Source organism: Falco punctatus (genome assembly GCF_963210335.1).
Source record: "Falco punctatus genome assembly, chromosome: 2".
Taxonomy (NCBI): Eukaryota; Metazoa; Chordata; class Aves; order Falconiformes; family Falconidae; genus Falco; species Falco punctatus.
In genome coordinates this window covers 4,123,684-4,150,623 of record NC_137581.1, presented here as the reverse complement: position 1 = coordinate 4,150,623, position 26,940 = coordinate 4,123,684, and the positions used below count along the sequence as shown (strand labels likewise).

General features: G+C 50.4%; 1 protein-coding gene and 1 long non-coding RNA gene across 7 annotated transcripts; one reads left to right on the top strand and one right to left on the bottom strand.

Annotated features, from left to right (window-relative positions):
• Positions 1-3,381: 3,381 nt before the first annotated feature.
• On the bottom strand, positions 3,382-23,105 carry TSKU (tsukushi, small leucine rich proteoglycan). 6 transcript variants are annotated; one of them, XM_080375162.1, is made up of 4 exons: positions 22,754-23,105; positions 20,181-20,262; positions 8,398-8,497; positions 3,382-6,793 (listed from the first exon to the last, which is right to left on the bottom strand). In XM_080375162.1, exon 4 carries the CDS (start codon positions 6,784-6,786, stop codon positions 5,728-5,730), a length of 1,059 nt encoding a protein of 352 aa, XP_080231288.1. In that variant the 5' UTR covers positions 6,787-6,793; positions 8,398-8,497; positions 20,181-20,262; positions 22,754-23,105; the 3' UTR covers positions 3,382-5,727. The 6 variants fall into 6 exon arrangements, with proteins under 6 accessions (XP_080231288.1, XP_080231289.1, XP_080231284.1 ...); XM_080375163.1 differs by lacking the exon at positions 22,754-23,105 and adding an exon at positions 21,987-22,332; XM_080375158.1 differs by lacking the exon at positions 8,398-8,497 and having other exon boundaries at positions 22,754-23,099.
• Positions 20,269-21,577, top strand: LOC308058804. The gene is made up of 2 exons (XR_013925974.1): positions 20,269-20,711; positions 21,251-21,577. It is a non-coding gene; the product is annotated as an uncharacterized lncRNA (long non-coding RNA).
• Positions 23,106-26,940: the final 3,835 nt, after the last annotated feature.

Here is a 26,940-nt window from a genome sequence, read left to right as displayed (position 1 = left end):
AAAGGAAGGTCAAGACGACTTCCCCCTGCTGCCCTGCAGTCACAGGGTGACTTAAACTACCTGTGGAAACACACCTCGGAAAAGTTGTCATTTATGTGCCTAAGCCCACCCAGAAAGTCCGGCATGGTAGAGGGGCTTGAAACCATTTTCTGGGTGAGTGACCCATAACCTGTGGCCCTTCATTGGTCCTTTGTTGGCCGGGACAGCAATGTTATGTGCTTCTGCCAGCCCTTTGGACATCTCTGGACCATTCCTTTACCTGCAATCTCCTCCAAAATCAATGGGCAGCTTGAGCCCACCAGAATGCATCATCACACGCCGTTTAACAGCATGCCACCACCAGCATCATTGCTGGTAAGGAAACACTGTCAAAAGGGGGCTCTGGGAGGAAGAAACCATGTATTTCCTTTAACCTACAATAAAGCGAAGGAGTTCAAAGAGAAGGAAAAGGAGGTTAACAATCTCTTTGAAATGTAGGTTCAAATTCCCAGCACGGCCCCAGTCAATTACCAGCAAGTGCCGTGACACACATCCACCGTTAATGAGGAAGAGGAAGGGAGCGTGTGGTGCAGAGGTCCAGGCAGGCAGCAGCAGGGGTTAAAGGGCATCACCTCAGCGGTGGGAAAGTTTCCAGGGGCAAAACTTTGCTTTTTTTCAGGCTGATTTATCCCACTGGGGTGCAGCTGGAGTGGAGGTTGGACCACTGGAGGGGATGGAGGTGGGCAGGGTGGCAGCACACCCCCTCGCAGCTGGCAGGGGTTTTTTGAAGGATGCACAGCACCTGGCACAGCAGGCAGCTGCCTTCTCTGGGGTGCTCCTCCATAGCAGAGCGATCCCCTTTTATTTTAATGCCATTCATGAAAGGCAGTGCAGGGGTGGGGATGGGGCAGGAGGGGGGAGGGGTTGTCCTGGTGCCGAGGGATGCATGCACACAGGCATACAAATGCTAGGAGACAAAGGCTGTGATTAAGGGCCAGTGCTCTAACTCCCTGCTTATTATTGGAAAGGATTTATCTGATGGCCTAGTTTCAGCTCCAATTTTCCACCTTTTAATCAGGTTCCCAGGTCTGCTTGTCCCCTCAAAAGGGGAAGGAAGGGGATGTCTCGGGGGTGATGGGGCAGGAATAATGCTACATCCCTGCCTCTGGAAACATGCATGGGGCAGAGAGTTTGGCTGCCCCAAAGCTTTCCCAGGAGGCAGATCCTGGGTCAGCCACAAGGATTATGCCCAGCCATGCAGCATTATTTTCTGGCACGGCAAGAGTGCATCTGCGCTTTTTGGCCTGACCAAACCAGGGTGTGTGGAACAAACGTGCTGGAAATAAAAACCTCCTGCAAAATGGAAAGTGTACAGAGGAGCAGCTATTTTTAAAAAGGACGGCACCTACTGCTGCTATGAAGTCAGTCACATAATCAGTCAGCAAGGGATTTCTGTAGGCTGACAGCTGACAACCCGGAGAAACAGCTCCAGCAGACGGGCGAGAAGAAAATGGGAACTTTTGAGTACCAAGAGGTGCATGTTTCCAAGCAAAGAGAAGAAGAGTGTCCTGTGCTGCCCCCCAGACATGAGGCAGATGGGGAGAAGAAATCCTGGGGGCTGGGATGTTGATAACCCCCCAGGGGACAGAGCGCTGCAAGCAAATGCCAGCTCAGCCACTTCTTCCCCCTCCCTAACCCAGCCCATCCTTACTGCCCAGCCTCCGCTGAGGTTTTCCTGCTTCTAAAAATACCGAGTCTAATTAAAACGCCCATCTTGCTTGCCAGGGCAAACGTATCCGGCCGCAGAGCTGAGCCGGTCCTGCAGACAGCCAGAGCTTGCAGCTACCCAGCTCGGCTGTCGTTCCTGGCGTGAGGGCTGAGGTATGTCTGACACCGGGTTTAGTCCATCACACCTCATTACCAAGCTGACAGCAGCTTCAGGAAACTGGCTTGAGGGCCTCCTCAACTTTTCCAAGCCTAAAGCCACCCTGTGCCTTTTTCTCCTCTGTGGGACACTAGTGCTCTGTTTCAGGTGTCCACATCCCATGGTGGAAAGGGATGGCATGCATGGGCAATGTGGGGGCTCATGCTTCTCACAGGGGCTTCCATGCTTCTTCCCACCCAGAGGACTTCGGAAAGGCTATTTAAATAAAGGTAAATAAAATAATAAAAATAATAAAAATCACTAAAAAACTAAGATGTTAAGGCAAGGAGTACTGGGAGGGACAAGGTCCAGCACAGTGCTGGGGCATCATATAAGTGGGGCATTCATGAGGAAGTGGGAGAATCCAGCCTCAGAACCATCGCTCCCAGGACAGTGACATTCCCCAGGACAGCAGGACACTCTCCACCGCTTGGACCGAGCCTGCATCCCAGGGCAGGAGGGATCCGACCCAGAAGGAGCATGGTGGTGTAGCCTAATGATCGCAGCCTAATGGTGGGCACCAGAGGAGTGGTCACCTCTAAGGGACCTACAGTCTATAACAGTGTTGGGAGCAAGATCTGGCCTTGCCTAGAGATGTCAGTCCCCAGGTTATAGTCCAACTGTACCTTGCATGCCATCCTGGAGGACAGGGCAGTTTTGGGAGGCAGATGAAGAACCAACAGCCTCCTCCAGGCAGCCTACAGCTCTGCCTGCCTGGGTGGGAGATGCTGTTGCCCCTTCAGGCTTGGGAGGACCAGGAACACTGCAGCTTCCCAGAGGCAGTTTTCTCCCTGAGGTGCTGCTCACACTGCTTTTATACACAGCACTGAGAAGTACTTAAAATTAAATCTGCTATTTAAGAGCAGCAAAGCCCTCCTGAGAGGACTGTATTTATTCTTGAGTTGCAATGGCTCTGCATGCTCTCAGCCCTCCACACAGCAGCCCCCGCTCCCTGGAGAGCAGTGCTGAGACTGGACCACGTGTATCTCACCGCTGAAAGCTCTGCGGTCTGGCAGCGTGCGGCTCTCTGTACTGTGGCATCACTCCTGCACCCCTTCATTTCCTCCCGCCCCCATGGTCTTGTGAAACAGCTCATGGGCTCTCCCCACTTCATCCACTCCGCAAATGCAGCCTTTCAACCCTAACAGCCCGTGTCCCACATTGGTCAAGTCCATGAAGAGATCCCCACCATCTCTGACAAGCTTTGGAGTAGATCCTGGAACAGGAAATTTGCTCCAGATCCTCTTGGGCTGCTCCACTGCCATGTGTCCGTAATTTCCTTCGAGTCAGCCAGTGAAGCTCTCAAGCCTGTCTGCCAGTCGAAGAGCCCAGTGAGCCAAACACTGTGGGACAAATCCTGCCCCCAGTTTGGGGATGCAACACCCGTGGGGCTGAGCAGAGCAAGGAAAGAAGCACTTTGGACCCGGTGACAGCTGCCACCCTCCCAGCACTAAGACAATAAATCTGGGGGATCTGGGTTTATTCTCCTCCAAATCACTTTATTATATTGTGAGTAATCACAAAGCCTTACAATGCTGCAGAGGTTCTTTAAAAAAAAACAAACTAACACAGCGACAGTATTTGCCAGCTTTTGCTAAGACTTGTTTAGCCAGCAGCAAGTGTGAGATTACACAAGGAAATCTTGCAGTCTTCAGTTGGATTGTCACATTGGGTTTTAAATTTACCACAGTGGCACAAAGACAGTAACTTTAACAGTATGTGATCCCGTAACTTTTCATCTACGTACAGATTTATAAAATTAAACATTTTTAAAAAAATTACTTTTTCTGCCAGCAGAAAAGAATTCTCTTAAAAAGGCAAGATCCACTAAAAAACACCCCCTTCCTCCCAAACTGCCCCCGTCTTGCACTGCAGTGGGTTGCTGTTCCTCCCCAGATCCCTGCCTGTAGGCAGTCCCATTGCCTTTTTAAGAAAATCGTGTTTCTTGTGATTGTGAAGGCTGGTTGAGCATTGCAAAGATTCAGCAGAGGGGCAAAAGCCCCAGCACTGAAAGAAAAGGTTAAAATCCCACCCTCAGGTCCCCAAACAAATCACTGAGCCAGAGACAGATGAAAATGTGGGAGAGGGATTTCAGAATCTAAAATGAGGTGTTGACTTTGGCTTTTATGGCCTTAGTGGATTTCAGCCATCCCTGGAGACAGCTGCTTTGGGCAACAGGGTTTCCATTTGCAAAGATCTTTGGGGGTGTGAGGATGAAGCTTGAGCTCCTCCCAACACTCCCAAGGAGGGTTGTGGGATGGTATTATATCTGCATCACCTTTGCATGGACCTCTCTAAATCCCTTTCGAACACTGAAGGTTGCCCTGATGCAAGGCTGGGTTTAGAGACCCAGGCACAGATCAGCCTGAGCAGGACCCCCCCATCCACAACATCCCACCCTCAGGGCAGAGCGTGCCAGATATAGGAGCTCCTATAAGCAAGCTGAAGGCTTCACACGTGGCATTGAGTCATGCTGTGCTGCCTTCTCCCCCTTTCTCCTAGCCTGGGGAAGAAGAGGGACGAAAGGGGCCCCCCTTTGCTTTGCCAGCATTTCAGCAATGGAGGAAAAAAACGAGTAAATCTCTGAGGACCAGGCTTTTTATCAGCTTTCAGTTGGCAGCCAAGGAGCTGTGTGAGAGAAAGAAAAACCACAACTCTGGAAAAAAAAAACCCAAGATCTTTCCTGTGATAGACAAAACACTCCAGAGTTGCAGGAATCAGTGTTAATTTTTTCCCGTGGCACATTCTGAAGAGTGTTTTGGTGCTGGAAATTGTTTCACACGTGCCCAGCTGAGTCGCAGATGTGTTTAGATGAGGAACGTCATCATGGAAAAACAGCTTACTCACACGTCTTCTGGGTCTGCCTCTTGGTTTGATAAGGTTGTCAAGATGACAATCCCTGCCAAAATTTTCTTCCAAGCTTCCCCAGAAAGGGAGGAGGGATTTCTATTTATTTATTTATTTATTTACGCTAGGCTACATGATCTCTTTGCTTTGCAACTCAGTTAATTTGCTTCATCGGAGGCTGGTTCCTGGGTGAGATGTGACTGCTGGCAGACCCCTCTGCTTCCCTCACTCTGCTGCACATCACCTCTGAGCCATGGCTCGCTAAGGTTAGAAAGACAGGAGGTTGCCAAGGTTGGACCTAAAGTAATTAGACATGAAAAGGATTGAGACGGGAAAACAGGGAGAAAACTGTGGGAAAAGTTCTCAACTTACTCAACGTTCACTGCACACCTATGCAAATAACATGTAAAAACCAGCACATTAGGAGCACCCTGTATTCAGGTTTGTCTGGAAATGTTTCTTCAAGACTGAAAGTGCATGACAGGGAACAGGGTGCTGCTAATGAAGGCAACATCCAGAAGGCACTTCTTCGGGAGTAATAATTAAAAATAGGATGATACATGGGTTTCTAAGCAAGTAGCTACAAAGTTGGTACATTTTGGTGTGTGCTCTGGAGAGACATAGCTTTGCTCCTACAAACATGTCCGGAGCACAAAAGTTTGCTCCAGGCCAACTGTTCTGCCCTGGGACCTGCAGAGCATCTTGGTCCCCGCTGTGCAGCATCACCACTCTTGAGCTAACTGGCTCTGTGAGGACCTCAACGCACCAGGTAAAATCTGGAGCTTGCAGATGACATGGGCCAGGATTTTTGAGAGTTTATAAAATTCACAAACAATCAAGTATTGGCATATACAAATATATAAATTATTGACAGTTTTACAAAAGGCACACTGCAAGCCATCTCAGTCCGACATCTGTACAAACCCCACGCCCCCCCCCCCCCCCCTCCCTCACCCACCCCTTCTCCCCAGCTTTCATCACGAAACGTAAGGTGCTGCTGCTACGGAGCCGTGACTGTCGTGGCAACTGAGGACCTCTTTTTTGGTCAGCCCAATTTGTCGGTGGTACTGGCCTTCTTTGATGGTCTTAAGACACTGTATGTTCTTCCCCAAGGTGATGCTTTTGATGGAAGGCAGGTATTTCAGCACAGTCTTTGGCAAGGATGACACACCTGTTCCAGAGAGGTTGAGCTCTTGTAGGGAGTTCAGACCAAAGATAACTTCAGCAGTCAGTGACTTCAAGTTGGGATTGCTGGATAAATCCAGAACTTGGAGGGCTGGTAGCTCCTTGAAGCTGTAAGGAGATAACTCTCCAAAGCCACTCAGGCCACTGAGGGATAAATGAATCAAATCTTTCAGCCCCGTGAAGTCTCCTTTCTCAATCTTGACTAGAGGGTTCCCATCAAGATTTAAGTATCGGAGAGGAATACCTTGAAGGTTTGGCACAGATGTTAGCCTGTTTCCAGAAAGATTTAAGTTCTGGATGTTGGGGATGCTCTTCTCACGGTGCCTCGTTATTGTGCTGAGCTTATTATTGGATAGATCCACATTCAGGGGTTTTCCTTGACCTTTTGAAGCAAAAATGTCTATAGCGATATCCAAGAGCTTGTTATGGCTCAAATCTATGTCACCCAAAGGAGAACTGGAGAAACAGTCCTCCGGAAGGACTTGCAGAGAGTTATGGCTCAGATCCAAGGACTCCAGGTACCGAAGCCTGGAGAAGGTTGTGGAGGAAATCTTGGCAATTTTGTTGTAGCTCAGGTCGAGGCTTACCAAGGTGGTGTACCCAGGGCCAGTAAGCATCGATTCATTGATTGTTTCCAGTTTGTTTGATGATAGATCCAAGTAGGAGGTATCCAGAGGGATTGGGACGGGAACAATGTGTGAGCCTATTCCACTGCAGTCCACCTTGGTCAAGCTAAAGCTGTCAAAGAGACCAAAGCTTTCGACTTCGCAGTGGCAGCCAGGGAAGCAGGTTTTGGTCGTACCAAAACAAGGAAGGAGAAGCAGCAAATTGAACCAGGCTAGGGACTGCATTGTTGACCTGGAAAACAAGAAGATAAGGAAATAGATTTAATTGCCACAGAAATTACCCTACTGTAGATGTAGTTTGAGTTGTGCAGTCTTCCGCTCTGTCTTTCCAAAGGGATAGATAAAGTACAGTCTTAAATAGCATGGATATCCCAAACACGTTGTCTCTCATGTTACGAACCCTAGCAGGAATTTAATGAAGAAAAATTGGGTCAAGAGTCTTTGCAGATACAACCAAGTGAAGACGCAACTGGAAATTAGCTGCAAGAAAAGCAGGCTGCCTTGAAGAAAGATCTATCCAACATGCATCCTTTTGACTGGACCATGGAAGAAGCTAAATGACAGCTGAAACAGCCATTTTACAGCCTAGCAAACCAGTACAGAGAGGTCTTCAAGTCACGGCATGTATGTAAGTTTGGGGAGCACTGGGTTTAAGACCCTGCATTGACAGGTTGGAGAAATCATTTTTCTGGGCTGTGTGCCCAGTGGGAGCCTTAGGTGTCCAAAAGTATTATCAGGAAAGGAAAAACCAAAGCTCCGTTCAGATTTCCTATAGATTACAGAGATAATGGCATCATCAGAACATCATCGCGGATGAACAGCTAGAAAGGCCACCTGCCTACTGCCCAAATGGACAGCACGTGTCCTTTGCATAGACTTCAGATGCAAATTTAGAAGTGTTTAGGTAGGTATGACCATTGCTTTATATCAGGTGGCTAAAACCAACCCTTCTCAGGCTGGTGGCAGGTGGGACAGGCAACAGCCACTTGGTTCCTTGCCTGCCAGAGCAAATGAACCAAGAACTGCTCAGTCTAACCCAGACTCTGCTGTGTTGGGCCTGGCCTCCTGCACAGGCATCAAGTGGAAAGATCCAATTTATTTCATATAGAGCCTCTGGGCAGTCTTTGCTAAATACATTAAGTATTATCTCTGATTAACAATGCCAACAAGCAAGGAGCTGTCTCCAACCCTCTGGTTTTGGCCCTCCTCCATCTAAGACATTTCTGTCCCTCCAGCCTCACAGCTGAGGGTGGAAGAGAGCTGACCTGACTTTGCTGGGCCTCTTCAGATTGCACCCTACCAGTTCTTTTTCACAACTGTGGGGAACAGAAGTGTGTAATTTCAAGAGCCAGCCAAAAAAGCATCTCTGGAGAGGGTAAATTGGAGCATGCCAGCATCCCGCAGGTCAGCAGAGGCAGCAAGGGCTGTCCTCATTTGTTTCCATTGCAGTCATGGGTGATGGATCCTCGTGCCTTATCAGCAAGGTCTCCAGGAGGTTAGCTACAAAAACTCCCACCAAACCAGGCACGAGATCCATCAGCACTGGTCATTGGCTATGCTGATTGCCATAAACAAAGACACACATGCCAAGCACTCATTTAGCCAAAAAAAAGAAAAGAAAAAAGTTCCCTTTAAATACATGTTCCAGTCCCCATCTCAGCCCCCCTGGTCTCTATTCTCACCTTTTCCATCACTGTTTAAAAGCACTTTGTTAACTTCCTTGCAGTATCATCTTTCCCACACAGCCTTTGATCTGGCTGAGGCGCCTTCCCCACAGCCCTTGCACCTTCCCAGGACCATTTCCTAGAAGTTCACACTTCATCTTCCCTCACCCACCCCTTGGCAGCAGCTACTCTCCCTTTTCAGCACCGTCTTCTCGGCCCTGCCCTCCTTCCCAGGAGACCGACCAGGAATTACTTGCCAATGTGCAAAAGAACTGCAAAGGGGAAAAAGAGTTGCAAAAATATTGTCCTGATCACTGGTACGACTTGTCTGGCAGTAACTCCCAGACCTCCTGCAAACAGAGAGCAGAGACTGGGACTCTGGCCAAAGTGCATGCAACCAAAGCACTGCTGAAGGCCAACATGCAGTCCTCTGGGGTCCATTATTCTATAGAAATAACAGAAATTCAGTAAGACGAGCCCTACTCCAGCCCATCTCAACTGTTTCTTGAGAAAACACGTATGTGTGCCGAGGGGACACAGTGGGTAGAGCTCCTGCCTGCAGACACATTTCCAGATATCCCTCTCCTAGTGACATCAAGGCTGTTCCCCTCTGGTTCTGTACAGACAAGACCACAGCTTGCTCCCTTCTGTGGTCCCTCCAAAACTAAATACTGCTGCTTTTTTTTTTTTTATTATTATTTTTTTATTTTTCCCACCCCGTGAAGCTGCATTTGGAACACACTTAAATGTTTTATTACCAGGGGAAATTATGGCAGTGGGGAGCTCTTTGGAAACTAAAACCCCAAAACCTCAGACATTACATGTCTCATATACAGGGAAGTACCTGCATTAGCGTCAGCTCAGCCTACTGGTGTTTTTTTTTCCCAAATCCCACCCAGTGGCTATCCCCACTGGTTGTCTACAGCAGGGAAAGCACCTCCTAACTTCTTCTTCAAAAGCCCAGCTCAGTTCCTTGTGGCATCCCGTTGGCTCCAATGGGAACCGGATCAAACCCCAGCAGGTCCAGAGACACATCAGTGTGAGACTTGGCTTTCTGAGTACTGCTAAGACCTTTGTGGGCTCCTGCTGGGACACCCAAAGAAAAGCAAGAGGACAATCTCCAAAGTCCTAGTTTAACTGGGAACAGACTTTTTAGTAGGGCCTGTAGCGACAGGACAAGGGGTAATGGTTTTACATTAAAAGAGGGGAGATTTGGACGAGATATAAGAAAGAATTTTTTTACAATGAGGGTGGTGAGACAATGGCACAGGTTGCCCAGAGAGGTGGTATGTGCCCCATCCCTGGGAACACTCAAGGTCAGGATGGACAGGGCTCCGAGTGACCTGATCTAGCTGAAGGTGTCCCTGCCCATGGCAGGGGGGTGGAACTAGATGACCTTTCAGGTCCTTTCCAGCCCAAACCATTCTGTGATTCTATAAACTGAGAGGACAATCAAAGCCAGCACTGGGCTTTGCTATGCAGCTGCTCAAACCCCTTTTGACATGGGAATTCCCTTCCTGATCTGCCCCAAAAATTATCACCAGAAGGAGGCAGATACAGTGACTCCCACTGCAACACCCATCACTCCAGCCAGCAGCAAGGACAAAACATTACACAGCTGAAATGCAGTATGGAAAGCTCAGCTTAGATATTTGCACAGTGTCTACTGCCTCCTCCCTTCTCGCAGCACTACCCCAGATTCTCTCTTACTGGCTCTGCAATTGCTTTGCAGATGAGATTCAATCCACTACTACCAGTTAAAAACTCCCTTGCGGAGCAGCATGAAGCATTCATTGGCTAACAAGCCACTTGGCTAATAACTCTGATAAAAGATGGGAGAAATAAACGTTCTGGTCATCTTCCAGTCCAAGAAAGAGACTTCTGCATTGCCAAATAATCAATGAAAAGCTTAGTCAGGTACAGGCATGCTTTATCATTGCATGGAGCGATCGACAGTGCTCCTTGAAATGGGAAAAGAGACATGCCACAGGCATTTACAGTTCATCTGTGTACAGCGTGCATCTGAAACCGCATCAAATTGCCTTTGGATTGCTGCCTGCGAGCTGCTCTGTTGATAAAGGCAGGAGGCCAAGGTATCCCCTTGTAAAAGGAAGATGAGTTATCCTTCTGCAGCGCTGGGGAGATTCACCTGGAGGGAACACCATGGACCAGAAACCACTGGCACCATCGCCTGGGATGGTGGGGGGAAAGTCACCAGGAGAAAGCAGCCCACCCTTGGGCTAGTCCAGCCATGACCTCTTCACTTCTGTGGGAGTTGTGGTGTGGAGAGATCCTAGGGATAAATTTTGGCCATTTCACAGGTCAGAGGGACTTGTTATACCCCCTGATTTTAACAGGAGCTGTGGGGGGTGCAGTATTGTCCCCCACGTTTTACGTGTCCAGAGTGGCTGCAGGGCTCTGGTTTTTGTATCTTGCTCATCCTTTCTGCACGGCAAATATCCTGAGACAACCCCAGGGAGACCCGGTGGTGGATAATGGAGCCAAGGTTGGGGGCCAAGCTCCTAGCAGGGTGCTAGCCTTCTCCCCACATCCCGCATCTCTCCCTAAGCCTGCAGATGCCCTGTTGTCTCCTCCCTGCTCTGCTCATCCCCTGCAATGTCATGTGGCAGGACTTGAGCAGAAACCTCACACTGAGGTTTCTCTGCCAAAAAGAACATTATAATCTTATTTTAAAACCAGTCTTCAGAGGAAACCCAGGTCTCAGCTGATGGTCAGGGCGTGGGGTAGGAGAGAGGTAATCCCTGTTACAGTGGTGTTGCAAATTCACACTTCTCACTGCACGTGCTTTCCTCCTTCTCCTGTTCATTCCTCAAAAGAAGACATTTCCCACTATCCTCCCCAATCCACAGCTGAGACTTTTCCACCTCGTTCCCATCCAAGGGAGATGTGCTAACACATCCCACCCTGGATGGAAGCCCATTGCTTGGGGATGCGTCCCCCTTGAGGAATGCAGACATGAAAAGGATGCTACCTAGGCTACCTCCGGTTGCCCTGGCAACCACCAAGCCAGAAATCCCTATCACCAAAAATCAAGGATTAATTAAAAAAAAAATACAAGGAGGAGGTGTTTTAAAGTTCATTGTTTGATGGAGTCAGAAAATGGCTGCCCTGTTCTTCACACTGCACTCCTCAGCCCCCCTGAATATGCCACTTGTCAAAGCATCAGCTGAAATGCAGCAGAAGTCGGAGCTGAAGACCTGAAGTCACCCAATGAAGCTTAAGGTACATAAGTAAGAAGTGCAGAAACACAGGTTGTCTCTACAGTGGGGTGAAGAGAGAGAAACTGCTCCAGGAGGGTATGAAAGCCACCTAAGAGCAGACCCATCCTTGGGGATGCCCCATGTCTACCTTGTCCGTGGCGGAATAGGATGCCTAGTCTCCCCGGTATACTGCTTCCCACCCCACCCCTGGCTGCATCTTCCAGACCCAAGTCCCACCCAGCAACCAGCTGCACCCAGGATGAATCAGTTCAGCTCACTCATCCAACAAAAAAACCCTAATCTTCCTTTTCCCCCTTTGGTGGGTCAATTTTCCTGCAAATCGGGCTCTGACACGGGAATGGGGGAAAAAGGACCTGTCTTTTCCACTGCAGCCCACAATTACAGCAGATCACGTATGACGCAAATCCCTGCGTGCTTAAGGCATGGTGGAAAGATCCTGGCAATTTCCAGGTTTCTTGCCAATGTGGTGCTGGAAATCCTCGATTAACAACAGAACAACCTTTAGAGAAAAGAAGCAAAAAGGAAGGCCAGGAGTCCACCTATCCCAAACAGAGTTGCTGTTCTAGCAAAGGACAGAGGAGCTGGATTAGCAACAATATTTCATCAGGAAGAAGTTTAGGGGATTGTCTTCTGTCTCTTGCATCAGCCAAGTAAAGAAAAAACAAAGTCTTTATAGCAAGGCCCACAAGGCCCACTTGGCTGCAATCACTAATTGGGGGCAGGGGAAAGGGAACGTTATGGGAAAGTGAAACAAGCTGCATAGGATATGATACAGGCCATAAGTCCTCCAGGCTGCAAAAGAAAAAATAACGAAACCAAAGATAACTGGCTCTTTCTCTCTTTAAATACTTGGGAGGCTCTGAGAGGCAGCTTCGGAGCACCATGATGCTCCTGAGTTGCTTTTCCAACGATAAAATTGCTTCAGGGACCTTTCCCCCTGTCTCCTCCTGTTAATTATTCTGTAAAAAAAGAATAATTATCGAGTAAAGTGCAGCGCTAGCAACAGCTACACTTTTCCAGTGTGGACTCTCCGGGGCTGAGTCCAAATGACGCCACAGATGCAATCACAGCCCGGTCTCCAGATCCCATACACCAGACAGTGGAGCTGGCTCAAACCAGCCTACAGCCAGCAACCATTAATCCCTTAACTCCCAGGCTCACACCCCTCACATGATAAAGAAACTGCTGCTGACAAGGTTACTCTTTCTTTATTTTCTTTTCTTTTTTTCTTTTCTTTTTTTCTTTTCTTTTTTCTTTTCCTTTTTCTTTTTTTTTTTCTTTTCTCCTTTCCTTTCCTTTTCCTTTCCTTTTGTGCAAATCTATTGACAGTAAAAGGTCATCCAGGCTTTTGCTCTGCCTGCTTCAGACTGGCTCTTCCCTGCAGAAGGCTTCCCTACATACATGCAGCAAAGAGTTACGTTTACCCCCTCTATAAAGCCCGTTAAACCAATTAGTGCTTCCTCACAAAGGAGTTCTGGTGTAAATGGGAACAGGGCTTCCTGAGCCATTCGGTATTTTTTGCTGTTGGCTGGACTGGGGTACACTTTGCAAATACCAGCCCTGGTTTTGTACTCGGTGTTCATGACTCCTTGGATTTAGGGAGAGGAGAGCTAATGAGAGTCCAAGATTCTCATTATTTTATATATATATAAATTATATAAATTTTGTATTTGGAAAAAAAATAGTGTCTAAATTGCACTGAGATCTATTTTTTCCTGCCCAGCAACATCATAAGGAAAAAATACAGCTAATGTCACAGCCTGTGAAATGTAAAACTCCTTCCATATATATATGCTATTTAGGTTTGACCCTGCATTTGCTTAGATGGGCTTGGAGGAGTTCAGTGGACTTGCTTTAGGTGTAAGTGACAGCAGGGTGAGAATTAGTCTCTTGGCTCTTCTAAATTCAGCTTAATTTCATGGAGCCCTCCATCAGGAGCCACTGCACAAGTTGCTTTGGGGTGATAGGTTATCACCCTTCACACTGACGGTTTTGTCAGTGGGAAGTGCAAATCTCTGCAAAGACAGCAGAGCTATCCCCAGCCACCCACCAGGATATAAGGAAAGGGATGTGCAACCCAGTTTTCTCCTTCTCCTCACCCTATTTCCCCCACCAGTGCAGGCAAGCACTGGGATGGGGGGAAACTCAGCCACTGGGACAGTGGCTTTAGCCCTTATGGCTCAATGTACAGAGACACAAAGGGCCTGACCAGGAGCTGAAATCATCCCGCAGGTGCCTGAACACTTTTTGCCCCGTCATCCCACTCACTGGGGGAAATCAAAACTAAATGCAGGGAATGGGGGGGGGGGGGGGGGGGGGGGGGGGGGAATGATTTCTCTATTAACTCCTTTCTGCTTTAGTGATTTTTAATAATGTATGTAAAAGCACCTCCTTTGCATTCAGTCAAGAGCCTCACCACCAAAGGGGGAGTTGTTAGCAAGCAATTAGCCCAGTGGTATCAGAAATTGACATTACCAGGTGATGGAAGAATGAAGTACAATAGGCACCAAACTGGGGATGGAAAGAAAAAGTCACCTCTCCTCCCTCAGTGCAGAGAAGTGGTTGTATTTAAGGCAGACCAGGGTGAGTGGCATGATGGGGATGGATGGGCTCAGGGAAGGATTCATTCTTTCTAACCCTGGGTCCCCAGGGATCACAGGTGGCAGCCAAGACAAGGAAATCATGAGCCAGTGGTTTATTTGCTCTGTGGGGTGCTTTGTCCCCACTGAAGTGATTTCAAGAGAGGACAAAACTGCCATAAACAGAGATGAGATGTTGCTCCCAGATCTGGACAAGAACTCCATTGCTCTGCATCGAGTCCACATCTCACCAAAACCCATGGAATTTGGGTTGTGGACAGCCAGAAGGGGTAGGGAAGGAAAAAACAAGACACCATTCCTCATTTTCCCCAAATCTCAGTTATCTCCATTCACTTTTCTCATCTCCGGACACAGAGAAACCACTGAGCCAAAACCACCATGATTAACCAGCATTCCACCCATGCTTTCCATCCTTCAGGGAGATTTTCATAGATGTTACAGGGGATGGGATAGATAAGATAAGCAAGAGCAAAGCCAAATTGTTAAGCATCATAAGCATTTCCCAACCCCAAAGCCAAAACCAAGCAGCCCTGCAACCCACCACGTGGGCTTCAGAGAAGACATATGGGATTGATCTAGAGCACCTCCAAACCCTACAGCTTCACATGATGGGTTTGCTTTCAAACATGGGACATCCCTCGCTCAGCTGAAACAGCCTCTGCTCTATTTTTTTTTCTCTAAAGGAAAAAAAAAATCCTTTCTTCATAAAAGAATGGGAAAGACCTATTAAAATATTCTTTGCTCCAACTGTAATGTCACAAATCCCATCTGCTTTGCAAAAGGCCACAGGTAATTTATCATCCTAGTGTTTAAACTAAGCTAACAGTTTATTCCACTTGTGCAGTCTCCCCCCTCCAGCAGGAAATCAGGGTGCAGTGTGGTGTATTTTGGGCTCTGGCAAAAGGAAACCTGCGTGGGCAGATCTGCCAGCCCATACGGTGAGTTCCAGCTGATTTACATCCATGGCTGAAATACAGACTATTTCTGCCACCTCCAGAGCAGTGCGTCTCAAAAAGCCACGTCTTGGAAGCAAACAATACAGCCCAACTCCCAGGAATTTCACCTCAAGTGGGAAAAAGCTGGTGCCACCTCCAGCACCAGCAAATTAGGAATTATGTTACTGTGGCACCAGGGTTTTACACAAAAATTCCCCTTCCTCACTTAGCCCGGGGAAACTGTCAGGTTAATAGCAGCTTTATTTGGGGTGGGGGAAATAATCTCCCGTGGCTTTTGAAAGCAATTTTGCTCGCCAGCCTCATGCTGAGCTGTGCTTGTGCCCGGAGGAGGCGTTCCCAAAAGGAAATGAAGCTTGCCAAGCCTCCGGAGGGGCTGTGGATGGGGAAGGCAGGCGTCAGCACGGCATGGAACCTCCCGGCAGCACCGGCGGGGGATTCACGGGGCTTGCGGGGAGCAGACGGAATGTGAGCATCCTGGCCCCACTGTTGGCTCCTGGCTATGCCAGCTGCAGGACCGCTCAAACTGGGGAGCATCAAACTGGGAGCATCGTCAGCCCCACACCGGTTCCCAGCAGCACTAGACACATGGGATCAAACAAGGTGCCCACAAGGTATGCAGGAGCTCAGGGCTTTCTCCTGCCCCAGCATCACCCCGGGGGTGACCACCCCAAATCCTTTTATCCCCAGCAACCCCTGCTTCCCACCCCCCTCTCTTCGTTACCGTGAGCATTTCCAGGAACAGGAGGTCTCGCTATCCTGGCGCTCGCTGAGCATAACAGAGACCTCATCTCAGCCAGGAACACAAATATTTTCTTAACTGTCTCAAACTCAGCCCGAATAGGATCTTTATCACAAACCCAGCGACACATCCCAGAACGGGCAGTCTGTGTTGCAGAGGAGTTATTTTGGCACAAACAGAAGGACAGACCAGCCCTTCAGCATGGCGCTTCACAGCAAAAGGAGAGGTTTACACCGAGTTTTACACCAACTCTGATGCATTTTGTTGTAGGGGGACCTGGTAAAGTTACCAACAGATCCCCCTGCCCCATCATCTCTGACGCCCAAGGGCTCGCTCTGATGCACGAAGGGAGGATGCGAGTACCCAGGCTTTACCCAGATCACAGCAGTAACCCTGGGAGGATTAAATCCTCTTTCTTCAGGGCTGTGTCCCCCTTTGCAAAAAGATCAATTTAAAAATGATGGATCACAGCTTCATCTGCAATTTTGGGGTTGCACATGCTTCTCCCTCCTCTCTGACCATTCCTGGTGCCAGACTAAGAAAGCCAGCAAGATGACGTGAATTTTTAAAGCATGAAACTGAGGCAGGGCCTCATTTCTTAACAGATCATTATTGGAAGCTAAAGTGATCCCAGCAGCCTTCTCCTGTAGCTTCAGCCCTTGATGATGCTCTCCCACATCTGACCCTCAACCCCAGCCGGCTCCTGTGCCAGCTCCTGCTGTGGTGATACTTTTTCACGGCACTCCGGCTCCCCGAGACATGATATAATTCAAGAGGAATGCACTCTGCGACGAACACCATACACCCCGCCAGCAAGAAACTTCAAGAGTTGCAGCACGGGGAGAAGAAACCTCCTACCCACAATGGACACTTTTTGGGTTTCATTGTTAACAGAGCCACTCAGCCACGTCGTTGTGCCCAAGCTGGGAAATGCCATCTGCCATGGGTGAGCCTGGGGTGGCATACACAACGTTCCATCCCAGGGGAGCACAGGTTGCAAGGACCCACCAGCAGCTGTCTGGTCCATGAGGGAAAGGTGTGATATCTATGGATGTACCCCACATCCCTCACCTGGTTTGCTTTTAACCATGCCAGTGGGCTGGCCTGAGCTGCAGAAGGACCTTGCTGCATGGATGGACATGGATGGGTTCCCCTGGAGAGGATGAGCTGGGCAGGGGAAAGGAAGGAAAAGAGAGGAGGAATGGTGCCAGGGGAAGGCGATATATCCCAGGGTGATGCCTCTGCCCTTCCTGGTGAGATACTGCCCGCCAGGATTGAACAGCTCATAGCAGCCCCATCATCCTGTATCTCTAAGGGCTTTGCAGCCCTTTCTCCTTGAAACAGAAGTGGCTGCAAATCAGATGTCCACATGCTGCCCCCGACGTCGTGCCTCAGTCACAGTGCTGTGCCCGACTCCAGCAAGCAGAGGCAGCCAGCACCAGCTGAAATCATGCGTAAAGGAGACGGAAAAGAAATTCACCCCAGCTGGGCAATGCCTCCAGCCCTGGCAGGAGCTGGAAGGGTTTTAAGAGGATAGATACCATGTGGCCTCAGCTCTCTGAAAGGCAGCAGCTCCCAACCTCCCTCCTCCCAATAGCCCTGCGGGGCTGCTGGCTTCGATAAGGGAGGGCAAAGCAAGGAGGTGATGTTACACTGGGTGCCCCTCAGCACTGCTCCAGCCGGCCCAGGGCTTCTTTGTGGGCTTTTTATTTATTTTTGTGGTTGGGTTTTTTTTTTTCCATGCACAATAATCTCTGGGCCTCTTTGCTGCCTGTGGCTCTCCGTGTGCAGCTGCAGACCCTCCACCAAGAAGATAATAAATACAATCCTGGCCATTATTGTTGCAAACAGCACAGCTGGAGGCTCCCGTCTCATTCCCCTCCTGGCCTTTCTTCCCCCCAGTAATTCTTGCAATGTGACACTGTGAACAATGAATGCCAACAAAACCGCTTGGTAGAGCATCAGCTGGGGTTTCAGGAGCTGCTCCCACCCTGAGGAAGCTTGTGAGACATTGGCTATGCCCAGTGGGTATCCTGCAAGATTTGGCGAGGGTGGATTTGGGGAGGGGAAGGGGATCTACATAAAGCTGATAAAGGGTTTACCAGCGGGGCATCACCCCAGCCACAGTTCCCACCCCAGATGATGCTTCAGTGCCCCAGTGATGTGGTCTTTAGTATCTCCTCAGTCCTTTGACTCCTCTCCCTGGCCTAGGATGCCCTCTTGGCCAGTGTGGGATTTTGGAGAGAAAGATCATCTATAGTGTGTTGGGAGACACAACTCCGGCAGGACCCATTTCTCACTGCTGATGTTACCACGAGTCCCCATTCATGTGCCTCAGTTTCCCTCCCAACACCTTAAGGATGACTAACCCCAGGACTGAGAGGTGGTCATTCCTGTGTGGGGATGGGGGTACCATCCTCAGGTTCAAATCGCACCAGAAGGGAGCACAAGACAAGATGTCCCAGTCTCACCCCACACAGAAGACCCCAGCCAACACCACCACTGCCACAACAGGTCCAGACAAATGCCACCACTGTCCTTGTGCACCACGTTCAGCTCCTGCCTTGCCTGGACACTCGGGACAACCAGCCTTGCTTTGCCCTCTGCAAAATGGGCAGCCAGGCTAAGGGACAGGGAAGGTGACACCTGAGGAGGTGGTTGTGGTAGAGAAGTATCTAAGTGCCTCAAATTCATAGACTCTGAAGTGTGCCTGCAGTCTCAGCGGCTGTGAACATCAGGCCTGCCTCTCTAGGGACCTCTGCCCACCCATGCTGTTCACCTCCCCTGGCTCCATCCTGTCCCCTTGTTTTTGGTGCAGCTCTGTGGCATTTCTGCCATGCCATGTGGAGATGCTGCAGGTCACCCAGGATGCACACAACCGTCTTCCTTGACCACTTCACTCTCTATTAAGCCACCTCCTGACCCGATTTGACCTGAGTTCACTGACCAGCAGAACAAGACTTCCCAAACTACAGCATCCTCACATGTGCCCCCCTATACGGGCTACATGGTGCTGGACCCTTGCACCTTGTTCCCCTCCCCAATGCCAGGGGAGGCCACCATGCACCATGTTGTGAAGACAGGAGATAGGGACATCACCATGAGACCTTTGGGGACAGTCCAGAAGAGCAGTCCTCTCCTCCAGTGCATAAGACTGACTAAATTCAGAGTTACCCTATCATCCTGTAATCCTTTCAGCTGGAGATCTCTTGCAAGAGGTCGCAACACCCTGGTCCTGGGTAGATACAGGGGTTGCACCTTGGGTGGGAACTGAGCCTTTGCACTGGAATTAAAGGGCTTTGGAGAAAGGGTCTCCTCTGTCCTGCTGTGTGAAGCTTGGCCTCACCATGCTTCTTGCTACAGACATCTCATTCCTAAGGATGAGAGGAAAATGGGTGATTTTGGGGTCAGGGACATGTCCTGCCTCACCTGGAGAGCTCTGTGCACTTATATGACTTCAGACATGATGAGGTTTGACCCATCTGCCCCAGCAGTGCTTTGCCTTTAAGTTTCAGTTTTTCCTGACAATGGTTCTCTTATTCAAAGTTGTTTAAAAAAAAAATAAAAAAATCCCTATTTCTCTCCCTATACCCGGGTTTGAGCTGCCAGGCATAAACCAGGGGAAAGGAGAGGAGTCAGTATCACAGATACATGGAGAGCAAAAAAGAAGCAGGAGGGGGAAAAGGGGAAGGAAAAGAAAAGCCACAGATGCCAGCACTCAGCTGTTACACACAGCACATGGCCCTCCACTCAGCTACAGCAGAGATAAAGTGCTTTTTACCAGTTTGCCACTGCTGCAACAGGCAGATTTCCAGCCTGGTTAATGCAACTCAGGAATGTCCCGTGCTAAGGCAGGCAGGTTGTTTTAATCGCTTGCAGCATCTGCAAGGGAGGGGGGAGGCCGGAGTGATTCTCAGAACACTTATTTCCTTCCCCCCCCACTGCTGCACATCATGAATATTCCAAGAGGGAACAATGGAAACTCCCAGGAAATTTTAAAAAATAATGTAAAATTTGCAATACAAATGAAAATGTCGAGGCTTCCCTGTACTGAATGGCTGAGCCGCTCATACATTCACCTCGCTAGCTCCAGGTGCCAAGTTTTAAGACAAGAAATGGCTTGCTCGAGCCAGCCTTTATCTCTTCCCAGCCCTCAATACCTCTCCGCATTCGGAAGTTTCTTTTGATAGCCTGCCAGGCAGCCAGCCCTGTGGCTACTGTGTGCAGCCCGGGGGTGCCAGGGGTCAGGAGGGCTGCCAGACAAGGATGCCTTGTCTTATCCCACCCTCCAGCCTCTGCTTCTCCCCACCAACCAGCTGACAAGCGAGGAGGAGGGAGAAGAGACTGAAAGAGGAGAAAAAAAAAAAGCAGTTAGGGATGGAGGGAAAAGTCTAAACCTCTGAAAGACGGTGGCTCACCTTTTTTCCCAAGCTCTGTCTGACGCTGGGGTGGCACACACCGCTGTTCACTGCAGGGCTGGGGAGCACAGGATCCTTTTTCCTACATCCAAAAAAATAAAAGACTTTTGCACACGCTTTTTGTTTTACAGCTCTTCTCGCTATTTCCTCCTACCCATTCAATGCTGTTTTATTCCTTGCACTCAATCTTAAAAGAACAGGGGTGCAGGAGACCCTCACCCCAACCCTACAGCCTTCCTCGCCAGCCCACCTTGCCGTCAGAAATTAACGTCCCCTGGGATATCCACCACGTCCTTGCTGCCTCGGAGCATTTTGTAATCGCTCCCCACTGTCTCTGCCAGCAGCTGCTCAAATTCATTCACAAACCAGCAGCGTGCCCCCGCAGCACGCCTGCTCCAGGATGCCGCAAGGGAGAACCCGTCCGTCCGGGTGCTGCCACCCACCCTCCTGCCAGCACCGCTCACCCGCGCACCCACCGCCTCCGGAGCGGGACCCCGCACCCGAGCGGGGGCAGGCGACGGCCAAGCACAGGTCAGGGCCTCGCCGGGCCATTTATAACCTACATGTGAGCCAGCACCTGCCGTGTCCTCTCCGGGACAGGCTCCCGTGGGTTGCGAGGGGACAGGAGCTGTGCCCCGCGCCAGGACGACGGCAGACGCTAACCCGCTTTGCCTTTGCAGCGCCTGGTCGCCGACGGCGAGCAGCCAGCCAAGTTTAGGCTGCAAATACTCCCAGGGACATACCGGGCTCCCTCCGGTCCTTTCAGCATCTAACACATCCAGCGTGCTCCTTATTCCCGGGGAGATCGGCAAGGCGTTGGTCTAACCCTGTCTTTCCACAGCGCCTCTTCCCCCGGTACTCGCCTCGCTCTCTACCGCGGCAGCCGAGCCCTGCGTGCTGCCGGGCGGGCTCCGGAGCGGCGATCAATGCAATATTTCAGCGCAACGCCAGCGATCAGCGCCGGCTGCTCTCTGCGGAGCAATGGCACAGTGTCCACCCAGACAAGTTTCCTACTGTAACTTCAGTGAATGCGGTTATTCAGGCTAACGGCAGCTGATTTATCATGGCAGGCACCCGGGGAAATCTGTCGACTTGGGAGACCGGAGGATCCTCGCCGGGCTGCTGCGATGAACGCCGTGAGCTTGCTGCCACCGAGTTACGTTAGCTAACCACGCTAGCTAACCACGCTAGCTAACCACGACGGAGCGTCAGTTAACGGAGGCGATGCCACTTCCCCACGACACAAGCCACCGCCGGCTCCATCCTCGCCACCCTCCTCCCAGCCTTCCCAGATCCCAAGCTAAGGAGGAAAGTTGACGGACCCTTTTGTTTCCAGAGAGCTGGCACGTGTTGTGGTTAACTGGGCTAATAAATCTGCCGTGGTCTGTGCCTTTTAATGACTGCAGCATTAATAACGAGTTTCCATGGAGCTGCTTAAAAGTTTACAGGGTGTGTGCGTTATCAGGGGAACCCCGTGCTTTCTGACCTCCTGCTTCAAAAGTCACAACCAGCAGCTTTTTTTTTTCTTGCCTTTTTCTCCTTTTCTTTTTTTTTTTTTTTTTTCAATAAGAACAAAAAAATCCTGGTCTGCTTCCCCTCCCTTCTGCCCCCCCCTCCCCAAACACACCTTCCCCTCCAGCTTAATCCACTTACAGGCATGGGAAATTCCCAGGCAGGGAGCTTTGCCCTGCTTTTATCTCTGCAACCCGGGGGAGAAGACCCCCCAGCACCTTCAGACTCTTTACCCCAGCCAAGCAACCCCCTCTTAAGCTTTACCCCCTCCCCCCTCCTCCTTTCTCCCCTTACCTCGTGTTAGCTGCAAACCCTGCGAGCTTCCCAGCACCAGAACCCGACCAAAAAGCTTCTCCTCTCCCCGCCGTGCTGGGAGGGGAGGGCGGGGAGGGTGGGGATGGGGAGGGGGGAGACAGGGAGCCCTGCGTGAAATCAAAGCCCCGAAGCCGGGCACGGGAGGCGGTGCGGAGCCTCCAGCTGCTGCTCGGATTACTTTGCAGCCGTGGCAATCCCCAAGCACTCCACAAACCACCATTGCACCGGGGGAAGGAGAAGGGAAGAGATCCCGCCTGGAGACGCTTCATCCCGCCCCGGCTGCAGCCCCCCGGGGGCGGGAAGCCAGGCTGGGGGCTCGTACGCACCCCAAAATCTGACCCCCCCTCCCGCCATCCTTTGGCAAAGCCAGAGGTAGGCAAAAAAGTACTTTACCTCCACCGGAGACCTCTGTCTTTCCCCTCAAGCAGCACCCCAGGTGTTTTGCAACCGGTGCCCCCCCCCACCCCCACCCACCCCCCCGCGAGCTCCCACTCGAGGCAAATTCATCACACCAAAAAAGTTTCACCACTCGGAGGCTGGGTGGGGGGTGGTGGTGGTGTCCGAGCAAATGCCCCCAGGGCTGGCCCAGCTCCCCTTTACAGCGAGCTCCCCCCCTCCCCAAAAATGCGATTTGGGGTTGCGGGGGGGTTGCAGCCCCCCCATCCCCCCCCCCCCCCCCCCCCGCGGCTCTGCAGCCCCTGCCCCGGCCGCTGCCCGCCTGGCTGGGGGCGGCGGGGGGGACTTACCGGGGCCAGGGTCGGTTCCCACGGCGGGAGCCGGCAGCAGCGAGGCTTGGGGCCGGGTGTCCCCTTCTTCCCTCCTCCTTCTCCCTCCTCCTCCTCCTCCTCCTCCTCCTCGTCCAAGGCGTGCAGCTGGCCGGGCAAGCGGGCTGCCCCCTTCCCCGCAGGAGGAGGGAGGAGGGAGCTCAACAGATGGCTGCACACAAGGGAACATCTGGGAGGAGGAGGAGGAGGAGGAGGAAGGAGGCAGGAGGCAGGACTTAGGCTCGGCTGTGCCACTCCCGAGCTGGCAGACCCCCCTCATGGGGGAAAAGGCGGGGTGGGGGGTGTCAAGCCGGCTTTGCACACACACACTCCCCCTCCCTGCTGCTTGGCATCCCCCTGGCTACAATCCCCTGCAGTCCCTTAGCTTTCTTGGGGATCACCCCAGAGTCACCCTGACAGCAGCACAGCTGTGTTCCCAGCGAGACCCTGTATTTGCAGGGACGGGTGCTATTCCTGAGCACTGCCCCCAGTTTTCCAGGCGTATGGGGCCAAGGTCAGCTCCGGCACCCCAGGGTGCAGGGTAGGACAAGGCAGCACCAAGGTCTGAGTAATGCCAGCAGGCAGGAGACTGGCGCTTATAAATTGTATTGTGCAAGCCCTGAAATAGGATAAAGGAGAAAAAAAACCCAAAAAGCAGGTAGTAATCCAGTTTAGGAAACAGAGAATCTTGACCCCATCACTGTAGGATGGGCGGTCTCTGGGACTTCTCCAAGGAGACTGTGAAAGAGCAACCCCGGATCAGAATTTCTTGACTAAGGTGTAATGGCCAGGCAGAGGCTCAAGTCGTGATGCTGGTACTGGAAAAAGAATCAGGAACCTACCTAGTGTCACGGTGCTGTGACACTGGACAAGGCAAAAAGGACCTCAAGGGTCATGAGTCACAGGGGACTCACCCGTGCCTGGCTGCAGCTTCCCACGCCGCACCCCTCGGGCACTAGCCATCATTAGTGGCCTGTGCCAGGTCCCAGGCTGTGTGGTTGCTTGTTTCTTAAAAAGTTTAGGTTATAAAGGTACAACCAGGCTCCCTGTGTTTACTTTCAGTCAAGCCTGTGCTTTGAAATGCACCACATGCCCCATACCAATGGCCCTCAAGCAAAACCGTGACTGAGATTTGCATTCAGCATCTCTTTGTGCTGAAAAGGTGGCGAAAAGGCAGAGTTTTTTTCTCTACTTAGCTGCTTTCTCAGAGCGCATCACTCCGCGACCTGCCTGCAGATTTGCGGGGTGACCCCCCTCCAGCAAACCCAGCGCTGGGGCTCGAAGCAGGGGATACCAGGGGCATCAAGTGGAGATCACAGTGGTTCCTCTCCACCCTCTGAACTTCTGAGTGAGGCTTGTCTGGGTTATGTGGTTACTTGACGCCTACATCTTAGGAGCTGCTTTTTGGGAATCGCCATCAGACTGACTCTGAGAGCTCTGCCAAGGAGGGGACAAGCAGCCCCAGGAAGCCAGAAAGAGGAAATCTGTGCTCAGTTCTCCTCTGAGCCAAGTGCTTTTGACGGAAAACCCTGGGAAGACCCCTTAATCCAGGCTGTGATTTTTCACGTAAAAGTGGCAGTGTTATATACAGACATGAACGGTCCGCTGCAGGGATCCATTCACCAAGCCTTTGCGCTGTTCATTTTTATAGCTCTGGGTGGGGGAAGTTGCTAAGCTGGAAGCTTTTGTTTGATTTTCCATTTTGTTCATTTTTCCGTGCCTCACGCTAGGCCTTTGCCATGCCAAAGTTGGCCTCAGTAAAGCAAAACACCAGTTTGAAGCTGGAGCAATTGGGAATTAAACCCTCTGGCTGAGATAAAGTCCAGCGGTCAGCACTGCCAGGTCTGGTGATTTGGAAGGAAGAACTGAAAAACAAGAACCTGGTTTAAAAGCTCTGAGATTTTGCTAAGGAAATACCTTTAAATTTTGGGGGGTTTATTTGAAGCCTAAAATGAGCATGCTTTGCAATAGCTGGTGGTGGATGGACATGGGAAACTGTGTACTCAGAAATTTTGTTGCTCAGGTAATCAGCTGAGAGGTCTTCTGGCTTGAACTTCTAATGCTAAGAGAGAATTTAATCAAAAATTTCCCAGTTTGATGGAGTTGGCCAAAATCGTGCTAGGGAGAGAGCTGAGAATTTAATGCTGGGTGATCTGGGGGTAAGGGATTAGCCCTGGTGTGATACTAACACAAAATTAGTCCCCGTGTGTATCCACCTCTGCTTCTTAGCTCTTTCAACCATCTCCCACTGAAATCTGCACTTCTCCTGAAAGTGGGGGTCCTCCTCCTGATGCTTGGTCTGTGCCCTGCAGAGATGGATGACAAGTGATGCCTCATGCTGCTGTGGTCCACACCTCTAACATGAAACCCTCCATTGCAGAGTGCCTTGGCTGGGCAGTCCATAGATGGATGCTCCCTCCAGCAGATCAAATGCAGTTAATTGTCACGATAAAATCGAAGTAATTTTTTGAGGACATTTAGTCTTAAGGTGATGTTTCCCACCATTACTATTTCTATTTCTTTGCCACATGGGAACACATTTTCTTAAAGATAAACCAGGGTTCTCCTAGGGCTGGGTGGTCCCATGGGCTGAACCTTCACATGCAAAGCCAGCCACAATGTGTTTGGATAAATTTCCCCACCTCTCTCGGACAGTTCACTGTCTATATACACCAGGGTGGATGAAAGATGGAAGTAGAAAGGAATTTTATTAGAGTCATGCAGCACCAAATGATGCTAGGACGTCACTTGTGGTTTTAGGCACTGCTGTAGCCATGGGTTACCCACCCTTCTTTGGAAAAGCAGATAAAGGCAGTTTGCTAAAATTACTCCATTTCACCCTGATTTTAAGGTCTAGATAGAATTCTGCCAGCACCTTGTTGAAATATCAGAAAGCTGAGAGTCAGATCTCTATGCTGTCCCTCAGCTCAGCTTCTTTCCTCTCTTGCTGTCTCCAGGTGTGATGGTTTGGTCTTCATTGGTGGCCCATCACTCTAGCTCAGCTCCACACCAGCACAGATGGATCTTCAGTTTTCTGTCTGATCCTGCGGCCCTGAACAGCCTCACTCCAAAGAGCCCCCATATACTGATGCTACAGACACTCTAACAGGTCTGGGGACGATAAGACATCTTCCCCCAGCTTAGTTCTTCCAGGGCCACACCGAGCCTTCCTCTGACCTCCTGTTCCCAGAATACACCAGCTCAGTTCCTTGTTTCTCAACATCTGATAACATCACGGATGGTTTGGCTTGTTAAAACCCAGGCAACTCTGAAGCCAAAGGAAAGATATCTGAGTCACTCTGAGTTTCCTCTGAATAAATTCTAATAGACGCATATGAGGTAAAAGGAGTTGAAGAGTGAATGACGACTTAAACCCGATTAGTAAGAAGAGCTAGTGTTGGAGTTTTGCCCCATGAGGTTTGAGTCCCTCCCTAAGATCTCATTTCCTTTCCCTCTCTTATGCAATCCCTGAAAAGGAAGTTTTTCATGCACCAGATGGTTGGAAAAAGCTACAGCGCCAGATGGGTGCCTTGCAATCCCCAACTGATTGTCTCCTCCACGTGTCCCCCTCCCTGGGTATTCCTGCAGAGGAAGGAGCCTTCCCTTTCTGTAGTGAAAATGATTGCTCATGAACTCTCTCCTTCGTGGCTGAGATAGAGCAGATGTCTTAGGAAGTTGTCCAAGCTTGTCTGCATTTGATGGGATTTCTCAGAAGGAAGCACCCACAGCAACAACCAGCATAATTACCTGTGCAGGAGTTTAGTTATTGCAAGAGGTTAGGAAAAAAGCTGCCCACAGCAAACAACCACCACTGATTCCCACTGGGAAAACATAAAAGGGGTGGGTCTGCCTGCTTTGGGAATGTTTCCCATCCTTGTGCGAGTCCTGTAGTAAGAAGAAGTAGAGGGGTTTTTTTAATCCTGTAACAAGCAAGACTTAAAAAACACCTGCAGCTGTGCCTACGGCATCCAGGGGAACTTGGCAAACTTGGAAACACATTGCACTTTGCTGGTATATACAGCCTTGGTCAAGAATACAGGTTGTTCTGCAGGTCCATCCTCACCCTTTGTCACTGCACCATGTCTTATGGAGAGTAGTCCACTCATCAGTGGTTGGCTGCAGTCAACTCACTTGGTCTGTGTTGATCAATGGACTTGCATGCAAAACTG